At 49.8% G+C, this 14,825-nt stretch overlaps 2 protein-coding genes and 1 non-coding gene across 3 annotated transcripts in view; 1 reads left to right on the forward strand and 2 right to left on the reverse strand.

The window, feature by feature from the left end:
- Positions 1-14,825, reverse strand: part of WNT5B (Wnt family member 5B) — a 78,041-nt gene that overhangs the window by 24,882 nt on the left and 38,334 nt on the right. The gene's annotated exons all lie outside the window — the stretch shown is intronic.
- Positions 2,063-2,134, reverse strand: TRNAG-CCC. The gene has a single exon. It is a non-coding gene; the product is annotated as a tRNA-Gly (tRNA).
- On the forward strand, positions 11,766-14,309 carry FBXL14 (F-box and leucine rich repeat protein 14). The gene has a single exon (XM_043439882.1). It carries the CDS (start codon positions 11,904-11,906, stop codon positions 13,104-13,106), a length of 1,203 nt encoding a protein of 400 aa, XP_043295817.1. The 5' UTR covers positions 11,766-11,903; the 3' UTR covers positions 13,107-14,309.

Below are 14,825 nucleotides of genomic sequence, written 5' to 3' on the forward strand. Positions count from 1 at the left end.
AAAAGTCTTTATTGAATTTGTTACAATATTATTTCTGCTTTATGTGTTTTGGTGTTTGGGCATGTGGGATTTTTTTAGCTCCCTGACAGGGATTAAACCTGCACCCCCTGCATTGGAAGGCAGATTCTTAACCACTGGACCATCAGGGAGGTCCCTAAGATATCTAAACTAAACCACGGATTCTTTTTTTTTTCCCTTCAAATTAAAGTACAGTTGATTTACAATATTGTGTTAGATGTACAGCATATCAATTGAGTATTTTCGCTGATTATATTTTATTATATGTTATTACAGGGTAATGGGTATAATTCCCTCTGCTGTACAGTATATCCTTGTGGCTCATCTATTTTATACATAGCAACTTGTATCCGTTAATCCTGTATGCCTAATTTGTCCCTCCCCTCTTTAATCATGAGATTCCTTATGTTGCTTAAGGATGAAGAAATGCTCAAATCTTAGCACTTCCTATTTTATACTATATAACACAAAAATATTAGCATATTAATTCACATAGTACTCACAGCTTTCCATTGGTGTAGGACACCTCTTCTTAGTAAATGCTACGTTTATATTGGACACACTAATGGTCAAGCCTTAGCCCAAGGAAGCAGGTACACCATCTCTACCATGAAGCATAAGACAGGCTGCGGCTGAGGTTACACTGCAGCTCGCCCACTTCTTTGTCCACTAGAACGGCTTCTTAGCTTATATATTATTTTTCAACGTATGCCAAATGTTTAGCATTTATATATAAAATCAAGAGAATGGAGAACCAAGCAAAAAGAAGACCGCAAAGGTGGGGATTTCCATTTCCCCAGAGCACGTTTTCTAATTTTATTTGTTATTTATTTATTGATTTTTGGCTGTGCTGACTTTAGTTGCTGCACAAACTTTTCTCTAGTCCTATGAGTGGGGGCTACTCTCTAGTTGCAGAGTGCAGGCTTCTCATTGCAGCAGCTTCTCTTGCTGCAGAGCATGGGCTCTAGGCCACGCGGGCTTCAGTAGTGATGGTGCACAGGTTTAGTTGCTCTGTGGCGTGTGGGATCTTCCTGGACCAGGGATCGAACCTGTGTCTACTGCACTGGCAGGAGGATTCTTTACGACTAAGCCATCAGAGAAGCCCAGTGCTTTTTCTTTTAATATACTCAATAATATGTTTATTATTTATTTATCCCCCCCACCCAACCCTCAGCACATTTAACAATTGCTCACATCATTGTTTGAAGTAGCTATTTTTCCTCCCCTGCTGCAGTTTATTACCATCCTCCTCACTTAGTGGGGGAAGTGAGCCCACTTTTGTGGACTTCTGCCCACGCCTGACTATCCTTCCAGATGCACAGTTCTTGAATTTTTTTGATATTTGTATAATTATGCATTGGGCTGTGCTGAGTCCTACTTGCAGCAGATCTTAAGTTGCAGCATGTGGGAATTTTTTTTTTTTTTGAGGATAATTGCTTTATAATGTTGTTAGTTTCTGTGTACAGCAACGTGAATCTGCTCTAAGTACACAGAATCCCCTCCCTCGTGAGCCTCCCTCCCACCCCTCCATCCCAGCCCTCTAGGTCATCACAGAGCTCTGAGCTGAGCTTCCTGTGCTGTATACCAACTTCCCACTAGGAACCTATCTTACACATGGTAGCGTATATATAGGGCTTCCCTGCTGGCTCAGATGGTAAAAAATCTGCCTGCAATGCAGGAGACCCAGGTTCCACCCCTGGGTCAGGAAGATCCCCTGGAGAAGGGCATGGCAAACCACTCCAGTATTCTTGCCTGGAGAATCTCAGGGACAGAGGAGCCTGGTGGGCTACAGTCCATGGGGTCGCAAAGAGTTGGACATGAGTGAAGCAACTTAGCAGAGTGTCAATATGTCAATGCTACTGTCTCAATTTGTCCCACCCTATCCTTCCCCTGCTGTGTCCACAAATCCATTCCCTATGTCTGCATCTCTATTCCTGCCCTGCAAATAGGTTCATCTGTGCCATTTTTTTCTAGATTCTATACGTATGGCATTCAGGATCTTTGGTTGCAGCATGTAAACTCTAATGTGACATGTGGAATCTAGCTCCCTGACCAGGGATCGAACCCGGGCCCCTGCATTGGGAGCGCAGAGTCTTAGCCACTGGACCACCAGGGAAGTCTCCAGACACAGAGTTCACGTAAAACATCTCATACAAGGGCAAGCCTCCGTGAGAGGTTTGCAGAGGCTCTGCAGTCCCAGGAGTGACCCTGTGACCCTGAGAAGGTCACTTCTCACTCTCCGCCTTGTTTTATCCGTTTGTAAAACCCAGCGCTGTCCTCATGTGTCCTCACCACGCCCTCAAAGCTTCAAAGGGAACCATCATCCAGTCTCTAGTTCCCCTCTTCTCCCCAAATGCTGACAGCTTAGTCCCCCCAGACAACTAAATCAATGAATTCTGGATGGTCAACAGCAGGCATGGACCACTCTGGTCAGTTACTTTAACTTTGTGGCTTTAAACGGTACATAACATTTGGAAATCAATAGTAAACAACAAAGAACCTCACTGAGTTCAGCACTGAGACAAGTTGTTCCAACTTTAGGAAAGCTGGAACAGGGTTTCTGTGCTGTTTTCACACCTTGAGACAGCAGGGAATCCACGCTTGGTCCTAGTGGCCCCTTGGGAATAACTGTTTATCAAGAAAGCGACAGACCTCATGATGATGTAAAGATGTGATTTTATCCTTCCTGGGTTGTGAAGAGTTAACACCAACAAGGCTAGATTGTGCTTTTTTACCCCTTGAGATTCTGTTTTGTTTTGTTTTGTTTTTAAAAAAAAAAAAACCTTTAACCCTATCCTCTTGGCAGAAAAGAAGATGTGACCGTGTGCGAGCTCGGCGTCAGAGGCAACCCCTAGTCCTCCTGTGGGTCTGACATCATGCAAGAGATGTAAATGCCCAGGTCCATCCACAGAGGACTTTCCAGCAAGGCCTGGCTCAGTGCCAGCACTTATCCAAAAGGAAACAACCTTCAGACTCCGGTCTGTAAGGCTGCAGACAGCAGCGTCCTAGGATCTCGAGGAGTTACAAACCAGTGCTGAGTAAGATTGATCTCAGTCCCCTCCCTGCGTTTGCAATATTTATCAGGATTTGGCAAACAAATATTCCAATGAATATTCACTGGAAGGACTGATGCTGAAGCTGAAGCTCCACTACTCTGGCCACCTGAGGCGAAGGGCCGACTCATTGGAAAAGACCCTGATGCTGGGAAAGACTGAGGGCAGGAGGAGAAGGGGATGGCAGGGGATGAGACGGCTGGATGGCATCACCGACACAGTGGACATGAGTTTGAGCAAACTCGAGGAGATGGTGAAGGACAGGGAAGCCTGGCATGCTGCAGTCCATGGGGTCGCCAAGAGTCAGACATAACTGAGTGACTGAACAACAACAGGACAAATCCGTGAGGATCCTGAAAAAAATGACCTTGCCCGGCAGAGAGAAGACGGCCCCAGGCTGGGGAGAAGCAGCCTAGCTAGCTGTCTACTCAGGTGGTGAAAGTTTGGAATTTACTCGACCCTGGGAGCTCATGGCCAATGTCTACTTCTCTTGGAAAAGGGAACTGAAATGGGTTAAAAACAGTCCTTCTCTACCCCCGTCAGTCCTCCAGAGAGAGAGTCCAGGGTGCAGCACCCAAGCCTGCAAACATGAAATGGCACTCACGAAAGGTGGATATGCACTCTGTTCCTGTAAATGAGTCCATTTATGTCATTGTTTGAGACTCCACACAGGAGTGATGTCATGTGCTATTTGTCCTTCTCCGTCTGACTTACTTCACTCAATATGATAACCTCTAGGTCCGTCTATGTTGCCGCAGAAACAGACTCACAGACACAGAAAACATGATAATTACCAGAGGATATGAGGGGTGGGGGGGAGGATAAAATAGGAGTTTAAGATTAACAGAAACACAGTACTATGTATACAATAGATAAACAACAAGGACCTGCTATATAGCACAGGGGATTATCTGTGATGTCTTGTAGTAACTTGTAATGGAAAAGAATCTGAAAAAAAAAGTATATATTGTGTACATATATATACACGTGCACATGTGAACATATGTGTATATATATACACATATATACATACATGGGGCTTCCCACGTGGCTCAGTGGTAAAGAATCCACCTGCCAATGCAGGAGCTGAAAGAGATGCATGTTTAATCCCTGGGTCAGGAAAAGTCCCTGCAGGAGGAAATGGCAACCCACTCCAGTATTCTTGCCTGGGAAATCCCATGGACAGAGGAGCCTGGAGGGCTACAGTCCACGGGGTGGCAGAGTCAGACACAACTGAGCGACTTAGCACACAGACCCTACACCCATATGTGTATACATGTATAGCTGCATCACATGCTGTACAATCGAAACTAACACAATATCGCAAGTCAACAGTACTTCAGTTAAAAACAAATGATTGAAAATGTCTGAAACGCAGGGGCCTCCCTCCTCTCCAGATGCTCTGCCTAATCTTCGCTCCTGGAGCACACTGACCTCTCCAGACCCCACCTCTCCTGCAGCCCAGGGCCACACTCCTCTTTTCCTAGCACTGCCCGCCCCCCGAACCCCTGTCCCTACCCCCTCACCTCCCCCCATTCTCCCCCACTCCCAGGCTCCCGGAGGGTCTGCTCACCCCAGGTCACCTGCACCGAGAGGGGGCTGTTTCCTAGAAAGCGGGCTAATAGGGAAGCAACCACTAGAGGGTGACATGATTACACATAAGCGTGCTCCTGGGGACCAAGCAGGGCCAGAGCTGGCCAGGCGTCCAGCTGGAGGCCCGGAGAGGCAGCGGGCCTCAGCACAGGTGACCCACTGTGACGAGCACACTCACAGCTGTGTCTGTCCTCAGACTTCGGTCATGTCTGTCTGTCTGCCTCTCTGTGTGTGTCTCTCTCACACACACACACTGACCCATACTGCCTAGCTAACCAACCAGGGCCTTGGGTGTTCTGCACAAAAGCCACTCCTGGCCGTGGTCCATGCCCGTGAATGGCAGAGTGCACATCTCAGCCACCGCTTTCACCGCCCTCCCTGCAGCCCAGCCAGGTGGGAGGGCAAGCTGATGTGCCTCTGCAGGGCAGTGGGGCTCGGGGGCTTAGAAAGTGGCTTGAGACCTGGACTATGGAGCTCAAGTTCCAGTTCTGTGGGCCTGTTGGTCCTGAGCACTCACCTGTCTGTGCCACGGCTTCTACCTGTAAATGGAGGTGAGATGATGTGAGGAACAGCTAAGTACATACTCGTAAAGAACTCTGAAGAACGTCTAACACGCAGTAAAAGCTCAGTAAATAGCAGCGGTTTTCTGACAGCCAGGAGCTGTGCTAGAAGGTTTTGTGCATTATTCTACTCAATCCTCACAAGCCCCCAAGATACAAAAGTCACTAGTCCCATTTCACAGATGGAAACACCAAGGCTCCAAGTGGTTAAATAGCTTGTCCAGAGTCACAGAGCTGATAAGAGACAGACTCCAGGTTTTTTTTGTTTTTTTTTCTTTTTTTCTTTTTTTTGCGAGGAGGGAGACTCCAGGTTTTAACTCAGAATCTGTCTGACTGAAAACCCATGTTCTGGGACTTGCCTGGAGGTCCGGTGGTTAGGACTCCTCGCTTCTACTACAGGAAGCATGGTTTCGATCCCTGGTTGGGGGACTTAAGATCCCACATGCCACGTGATGCAAAGTAACTCAATAAAAATTAAATAAAAGCCCACGTTCTTTCACTAACATCATGGGGAAAACTTCGGACTTTGCACCAGAAGACTCAAAGGCAAGAGATGGGGGCAAGGCAGGGAACAAAATTTTTTAAACATTATTTGTGTTTTGCTAAAAAAGGAGAGCCTTCAAGGAATATAATTTAGCAAAAGTTTTACAGCAGAAGTGAAACCAGAGAATGAGAGGTTCTGGCAGCAGCAGTACCGGGGAACCTGCTGGACATGTGAGTTCTCAGCAGCTCCCCAGACCTCTGACCCAAGGCCTTCCAAGTTACTCAGATGCAAACGCAGGCTTGAGAGGCACAAGAAAGCCCAAGAGCTGGTGCTGAAAACCTAGGTCAGAGGCAAAAGGCGGGACGTCTGTCTGGCAGACACTGAGTCTGGGACTGACTCTTCCTGCCTGGGGGAGGAGAAAATGAGGGGCACAGAGCCAGGGCCACCCCCACGTGAACGCCCACCTCATGACGCTCTTGTGAGTCGGCTGCTCGGTTCCTTTGACATGCACATTACTCAGAAACAGGAAATAACATTTTTTAAATGTTTAACTGTCAGTAAGAATGCATCTGTGTAATTTGGGGGCACATCTGTGGGGGCTTTTTTTTTTTTTTTTTGATGGTACATTTATAAAACAAAAGAAAACCACAACAGCATTTGTTAGGTCCCTTCCAGGGGCCAAGTTCTGCACAAGGACCCTCCCTCTCCACTGGTCCTCTAAACAGAGGACGTTTTATTTATAACCATCAGCCGTTGGCACTTCCACCACTGACTTCCATCACTATTTTGCAGTGCACTTCTGAGTCCTTAGGAGCAGACACACCCTCTGCGTCTCTGTCTACTCCAGGGCACAGAGCCGTGCACACCAGCTGTATGTACCTCCCCTGAACCATCAAATGATTGAAAACCCTGCCCAAGTGTGCAGTGCTTAGAAATGGCTATGTTTACAACACGGCTTATTCTTATTTTAGGGTTGTCATAGCTACCTACTTGGTAACAAGCAACCAAGGTGTTTGTTACTATTACCAAATATTAGCTGCTATTTGGGGTTTTTCGATCCAAGTAATTCTAATCCTTTGGTCGGGTGTTGGAATACATGAAAATAGGTAAGAGTTAACACGCAAAAGTTGAAAACGACAAATTTCAAGTGGCAGCCACATTTCCAGAGTAGATGGGGGGAGTGTCCATCCATCTGGGGGTGACTCTCAACAGTCACTCTTTCTGCATGAGTTTTTCCAGTTAGGACACAAAAGGGTACAGTCATTCTGAAGTGAGGGCTCCAGTCAACCAGACCCCAAACCCTTATTTTTTTGGGGGTGGATAAAGCCCTTGTCTACAGGATATAGTGAACTAATAATTTGGGAGTCAGTAAACAAGTGGTTTGGGGGTGTCCCAAGCAATTTGTAAATGTGAGAACAATTCTCACCTATTTTTTCCTATTTATTTACGTCTTCATTTCACATTGTTTGCTGTTTCTTTCATTTTCACATTTACTATATCTTCTATATTTTCCTATAATTTCATTTTTAATTGTTGCAAAATACATATACAGTAAAACTTACCATCATAGCCATCTTAAAGCGTAGAATTCCATAGTGTTAAGTACATTCACATGGTGCAACAAATTCCCAGAACTTGTTCATCTTGCAAAACTGAAACTCTATGCAAATAAACAGACCCTCCCCCTCAGCCTCTGGCAACCACCCTTCCAGATTCTGGGATTTTTCACCACTCTGCACACTTCACATAAGTGAAATAATACCCTATTATCTTTTTGCGATTGGTTTATTCCACTCAGAATAAAGTCCCCAAGTTTCCTCCATGCTGTGGTATATGATAGCATTTCCTTCCTTTTTCAGGCTAAATAATATTCCATTGTATAGATAGACCGCATTGTGTTTATCCATCATCTGTGAGGGACACTTAGGTAGCTCCTACTCAAACCACGCATCTCAGATTGGGGCTTGAACCCATGTGCTGAAACTTAAACCTGGCCAAAATCTAGTTTGCAACTCAAACCCACGTGGCCAGTACTTGGTGGTGGTGGTGTAGTCCTAAGTCGTGTCTGACACTTGCAATACCATGCACTGTAGCCCACCAGGCTCTTTTGTCCATGGGATTCTCCAGGCAAGAATACTGGAGTGGGTTGCCATTTCCTTCTCTAAGCGGATCTTGCCAACCCAGGAATCAAACCCAGGTCTCCTGCATTGCAGGCAGATTCTTTACTGACTGAGCTACGGGGCCAGGACTTGAACCTGCCCCAAACCCATGGTCCTCCAACTGAGATCATACACCTGGTTTCAGGACCTAATGAAGCTCAAGATCTGGATGTCTCAGGTCGGAAAGAATTCAGTGAGAGACAAAGTGATAGGTAAGGAGTGGATTTATTTAAAGAGAAACACACTCCACGGACAGAGTGTGGGCCATCTCAGAAGGCGAGCACGCATGCTAAGCCACTTCAGTCGTGTCCGATTCTTTGCAATCCCATGGACTATAGCCCGCCAGGCTCCTCTGTCCATGGGGATTATCCAGGCAAGAATGCTGGAGTGGGTGACTGTGCCCTCCTCCAGGCGAATCTTCCCAACCCAGGGTTTGAACCCGTGTCTCTTATGTCTACCTGCATTGGCAGGCAGGTTTTTTTACCACTAGCGTGAGAAGAGCCTCAAAAAGTGGTGTGGTTAGTTTTTATGGGTGAGGTAATTTCACACGCTAATGAGTGGGAGGATTACTTAAACTATTTGGGGGAAGGGGAGGAGTTTTCCAGGAATTAGGCCACCACCCACTTTTTGGCCTTTGATGACTGGCCTCAGGAATGGTCAGGGTGCCTGTAGTTGGATCACTTAGCTTGCTGATGTCACAACGAGTGTATACTAAGGCTCAAGGTCAAGTCGATTCATCCACAATCTTGGACCTATTTGCTTCTAATCAGCTTATGTCGTGTCCTCTGGCTATGTCGTTCTTTTAAAGGTTGTGCCCTGCCCTCTTCCCTCCTGTTTCACTATCTTCTGGTTGATGCAACCAGAACTTGGGTGTACAAATGTTTCCTCTAGACTCTGCTTTTCTTTATTTTTGATATATACCCAGAAGTGGAACTGCTGGATCATAGGGTAGTTGTATTTTTAAGTTTTCGAGGACCTGCCATGCTCTTCCCTACAGCAGGTATACCATTTTACATTCCCACCAACAGGACACCAGAACTCCAATTTCTCTACCTCTTCACCAACCCTTATCATTTTCTATTTTATTAACTGCAGCCATCCTAATGGGCATGAGGTAATGCCTTATTTGGTTTTGCTTAGTATTTCTCTAATGATTAACTATGTCGAGCATCTTTTCATGTGCTCGTAGGCCATTTGTATGTCTTCAACCATATTACGGAGTGCCTCCTACACAAGCATGTGATGTGCCATGGATACGATAGAGTTAATATAAAACACACACGACAGAGTTCACAACATAGTTTAACTCCTTTGATCCAAGGCCTGCCAGCTAGACTCTGGGTCACCGTTTCTGGATACTTATATATATATAAGGATACTTATATATATATAAGTATCCTTATATATATATTATATTTATATTATACTTATAAGTATATATATATTATATATTATATACTTATATATATTTACTTATATAATATATACTTATATTATATATACTTATATTATATATATATATAATTCTCAGTCACCTAGTCTCTGGACCATAATGCTCTCTATTTTTGTGTCTCAAATCATAGCCTAAACTGAAACCCCCATGAAAAACTTTTTCTTGAGTTGCACTCAAGTTTTTTGAGAACTAACAGCAGGTGGTCAGCTTCTAGAGAAAGCATTACCAGGTACCACCAAATGACTTTTCAGAGTTGAGAGCAGGAGTGAGCAGAAAGTCACTCAGTTGTGTCTGACTCTTTGAGACAGCCCATGGAATTCTCCAGGCCAGAATACTGGAGTGGGTAGCCTTTCCCTTCTCCAGGGGATCTTCCCAACCCAGGGATAGAACCCAGGTCTCCCTCAATGCAGGTGGATTCTTTACCAACTGAGCTATCAGCAAAGCTAATAGAAGAGCAGGAGAAACAGAGTTAACTTAAGCTCCTTCACTCCAGGTCAGGCAACCCCCAGCCCCAACTCCATCTCCAAGCAAATCTCCTCTCCCTCCTATTTGTGGTTGAAGACTTTGTTTTGTGTTAGGGAGGTTTAAGGTGTTTTTGATTAGGACCTTGATAACAACAGGGCTTCCCTGATGGCTCATACCTGGTGCAACTCGAGGGTGGGGTGGGGGGACTGCGGAGCGGGGCGGGGGGAGAAAGGATTTTGCTCTGCATTTCCAGATCGAAGAACGAGAGAGGTAGGTGGTAAAGTCTAAAACGTATGATGCCTATTACCAGTCTGTATGTACTTAGCCCACTACTGGTCTCCTGGGCAAAACATAACTGGCCAAAAGTGAACCTCATATACTAAACACTGAACGCAGTAAAAATCGTGTTCATTCCCTTAACGAACCAATTGAACCATTCCCCAACCCACGCGAGATCTTAGCACCCTAGTTCCTCAACTAGGAATAGAACCAGGACCCCTTGCATTGGGAGCCCAGTCTCGCACTGGATTGCGAGAGAAGTACCCCCATTTCCTTTTTTGATAGCTGAATCAGGTTTGTGTGGATCCACAAATTCATTAAAAACACAGAGGTTCATTTTCTGATTGCGGAATTCTTGGTTAGAGGAAGTTAAAATGAAACTGAAATCCTATCCTCTGAGTGGTTATTTAAAACCCGGGAGCCACTTCTAGACTACAGCATTTCATGATTCCAGCAAACACAGTTTATAAACGAACAGACATTTGCTGAAGCACTTTAAATCAAGTCCAATCGTCACTCTGTTTTATCCAAAGGCAAAACTGTGAAGGCACACACGAATTCACTGTCAGTACAACTGGGCCCTTCACCGTCTAACACGCTGACAAAGAAGGCGACGGAAAGAAGGGCTTGGGGAGGCAGGAGGAGGCGACGCGGCGCAGCCCGGGGTTCCCGGCCGAGTGCGGAAGCGGAGGAAGTTGCGATGCGCAGGGACCCAAGGAGCGCACAGGCGGCGGTGTCTGGAAACACCCGGAACATGCTAGAAGGAAGTGGTAATGCCTAGATCCCCAGTGCGCACCGGGGGGCCGAGCTCGGCTAAGGGACGCGCGGACAGAGCGGAGTTTCTTCCCAGTTTACCGCACAAGGCTGGAGAGAAAGGAACCGTGGGAAGCTGCCCACTGGGGAGAACCGAGGGGGGTGGCCGCACAGACGCGCCGCGGGGCCCCAGGGACGCAGGCAAGGAGGGGAGCGGGGCGGCCCCCAGCCGGGATCTGGGGAGGAGAGTCTTGAGGGAGGATAAAGGGAGCCAGCGGGAGGCTGGGCAGGGGGCGCGCGGGGCAGTCTTGGGCCGGAGGCGCAGAGTCCAGACGCGGGCCGGGCGTGGCCGGCAGCTCCCCGCGGGCGGCAGCGGCGGCGGAAGCGGCTGCGGGCTCGGCCCACGTCCCGACGGCTAGCACAGGGTTAACCCGCGGCAGGCCGGCGCTCGGTTTCCAGGGCAACGCCGGCAGTTCCGGCGCGCAGGCTCGTACCATCGCGCGCGCGCGGGGGAGCGCGGGGGGCGGGGGCGCGGAGGCGTGGAGAGCAGCGGGTCCGGCCCGGACGCCCCCGGCGCGGCCGCCGCTCGCCCCGGGTCGGCTCCGCGCGCGCGCTCCGTGCCGGCCGGCGCTGCCCCGCGCGCTGACGCGGGGGCCGAGCGCGCGCCGGCTCAAGGTCCCCCCGCTGGGGCGGCCGAGTGCGGGCGGCCCGCTGGCAGCTTTGAAAAGCGGGCGAGGACAAAGGCGGCCGCAGCCTCCCGGCGCCCAGCCCGAGCGCGCAGCCCGGCCCGCGCGGCGCCGGAGGATGCGGCCGGGGGCGCGGCGGCGGCGGCGGGGCGGCGCGGGCCGGGCGCGGCGGGGCTGAGCCCAGCGAGGGCCGGGCCGCGGGGGCGCCCGCCCGGGATGTGAGCGCCGGGCGGGGAGGGCGGGTAGGGCGGCAGGAAGGACGCGCGGACGGGAGGAGGAGCGGCGCCGAGCCGGAAGGCGGGAGGCGCGTCCGTTGGGCCCGCGGCGCGGCCGGCCAGCCGCCTCGTCGCTCGGGCGGGAGCGGGGCCCGCGCCTCCTCCCCGGCGCCGCGGGGAGGAAGATGGAGACGCACATCTCGTGCCTGTTCCCGGAGCTGCTGGCCATGATCTTCGGCTACCTGGACGTGCGCGACAAGGGGCGCGCGGCGCAGGTGTGCACGGCCTGGCGGGACGCCGCCTACCACAAGTCGGTGTGGCGGGGGGTGGAGGCCAAGCTGCACCTGCGCCGGGCCAACCCGTCGCTGTTCCCCAGCCTGCAGGCCCGGGGCATCCGCCGGGTGCAGATCCTGAGCTTGCGCCGCAGCCTCAGCTACGTGATCCAGGGCATGGCCAACATCGAGAGCCTCAACCTCAGCGGCTGCTACAACCTCACCGACAACGGGCTGGGCCACGCGTTCGTGCAGGAGATCGGCTCGCTGCGCGCGCTCAACCTGAGCCTCTGCAAGCAGATCACCGACAGTAGCCTGGGCCGCATCGCCCAGTACCTCAAGGGCCTGGAGGTGCTGGAGCTGGGCGGCTGCAGCAACATCACCAACACTGGCCTCCTGCTCATCGCTTGGGGCCTGCAGCGCCTCAAGAGCCTCAACCTCCGCAGCTGCCGCCACCTCTCGGACGTGGGCATCGGGCACCTGGCCGGCATGACGCGCAGTGCGGCCGAGGGCTGCCTGGGCCTGGAGCAGCTCACGCTGCAGGACTGCCAGAAGCTCACGGACCTGTCCCTGAAGCACATCTCTCGGGGACTGACGGGCCTAAGGCTCCTCAACCTCAGCTTCTGCGGGGGCATCTCGGACGCCGGCCTCCTGCACCTGTCGCACATGGGCAGCCTGCGCAGCCTCAACCTGCGCTCGTGCGACAACATCAGCGACACGGGCATCATGCACCTGGCCATGGGCAGCCTGCGCCTCTCGGGGCTGGACGTATCCTTCTGCGACAAGGTGGGGGACCAGAGCCTGGCTTACATCGCGCAGGGGCTGGACGGCCTCAAGTCCCTGTCCCTCTGCTCCTGCCACATCAGCGACGACGGCATCAACCGCATGGTGCGGCAGATGCACGGGCTGCGCACGCTCAACATCGGCCAGTGCGTGCGCATCACGGACAAGGGCCTGGAGCTGATCGCGGAGCACCTGAGCCAACTCACCGGCATCGACCTGTACGGCTGCACCCGCATCACCAAGCGCGGCCTGGAGCGCATCACGCAGCTGCCCTGCCTCAAGGTACTCAACCTGGGCCTCTGGCAGATGACGGACAGTGAGAAGGTCAGGTGAGGGCGGCAGCACCCATCCCCCCCCGCGCCCCGCCCCAGTCCTGCCCTGTTCGCCCTCCGGCCGCGGACGCGGGGCGGGGGGCGATGACCGGAAGCCCCCAGGCTCCCCTCCCCTCTTCCCTTCTCGTGTGTCGGGGGGGGGGGTCCCTCCACCGCACCCCCACCTCCGCTCTCCTGTTCCCGGAGGGTGTGGAGATGGACCTGCCGCCCACCACCCACTCCTCCCGGCGGGGGTCCAGAGGAGGGACTGAGCTACTGTGTCCGTGCTGCGCCTGCAAGTGGGGATGGGGGTGGGAGTGAGCAATCCTTCCAGCCCTAGGGAGTTGAGGAAAATGTCTGCCTTCACTTAAGCTTTCATTTGAATACTGTGATCTGGTTTTTATTTCGAAATGTATAAAAGCAAACCCAACTACAACGGCCTTTTCACCCTTCTTCCACTTTGTAACTAATCCCAGTCTCGCCTCATCGCTCCTCTGACAGCACTCTGCTGCTCACGCTCATTTCATCCTTATTGTCTCTCTTTTTTTTATTTTTTGAAGAAACTTGACATCAACTTGTCTCTTTTTTTTCTGCTGAGTATATTCTATATATTATATATATATAAGTTATATATATATATATATACACACACACACACACATATATATGTCTGGCTACCTCGTTTTAGTTTACTTTTTTCTCTGAAGCCCTGGAATTCTACAAGAGAGATATTTTGAGACTGAAACATTTTTGTGCCTGGACTGGAAAGATGCCCATTGGGTTTGTTCGTCTTTTTTCGTTTTGGCTTCTTCCCAAGCCCCATCCATCCAGTGTTTCCCACTTCACATTTCTGGCTCTTATTTTTCTTTTTCTCCTTGTCCGTAAGCATTTGAGGACCCAGCCCATGCTCCTAAATCTTGACTTAATTTATAGCACAAATGTGTGGGAGACATGAGAGTTGGACTTTTTTTTTTTTTTTGGGTCTGTCTGAGATGCAGATTGTGTCTTGAAAATGACGATTATATATGCAAAGTCTGCCCTGCCCTCCCTCTCTTCCACATTTCCCCACGAAAAGGTCACAGTGAGGCTTCCTGTAGGGAGCAGAGGAGCTGGAACTGGCACTGGCTTAGAGAGGCCCCGGGCCCTGGTGTGAAGGGGAGGAGACTGAAATTCATGTCTTATCTCTATTCTGTTAATAAAAACAGGTGTTGGTGGGTTTTTAAAAATTCTGTTTCTAAATGGAGGAGTAAACGCCTTGCTTTATTTTGGTGGGGGTTGGGACTTGTGGCTTTAAAAAAAAAAATCACTTCTGAGTAGGATGTATATTTTTCTGTTGGAGTTTTTTGTTCGTTTTGTTTATTTTTTTAGAATCCTCCACAGCAACATGCGAGACCATGGAGTTAAAGAAACCCAGAGACCTTTATCAATTAATTGTACTGTTTGTGAATTTGTATAAATAATAACAAAGATCCTCTTAAAACGTTTATATTCTTACAGTAAAAGGTTAAACTGATATTTATATAATAAAAGAGGAAATATGAAGTATGTTTTTTGAAAAAAGAAAAAAACCAAAAGCCTTGTATCTGTGAATTATTTTTAAGGCAGTGTGTGTGTTTGGGTCCAGGCCAAGTAGGAGGTGGGTTTGCATCTCTGAAGTACAAGTATAAGATGCAGGGTTCGGTGGAGTCTGTGTGGTGTGAGTAAGCTTGTGGTGAAAAATTTATCCTGTATAAAGTTTACT

This window comes from Cervus canadensis, chromosome 21 (genome assembly GCF_019320065.1).
Source record: "Cervus canadensis isolate Bull #8, Minnesota chromosome 21, ASM1932006v1, whole genome shotgun sequence".
NCBI lineage: Eukaryota > Metazoa > Chordata > Mammalia > Artiodactyla > Cervidae > Cervus > Cervus canadensis.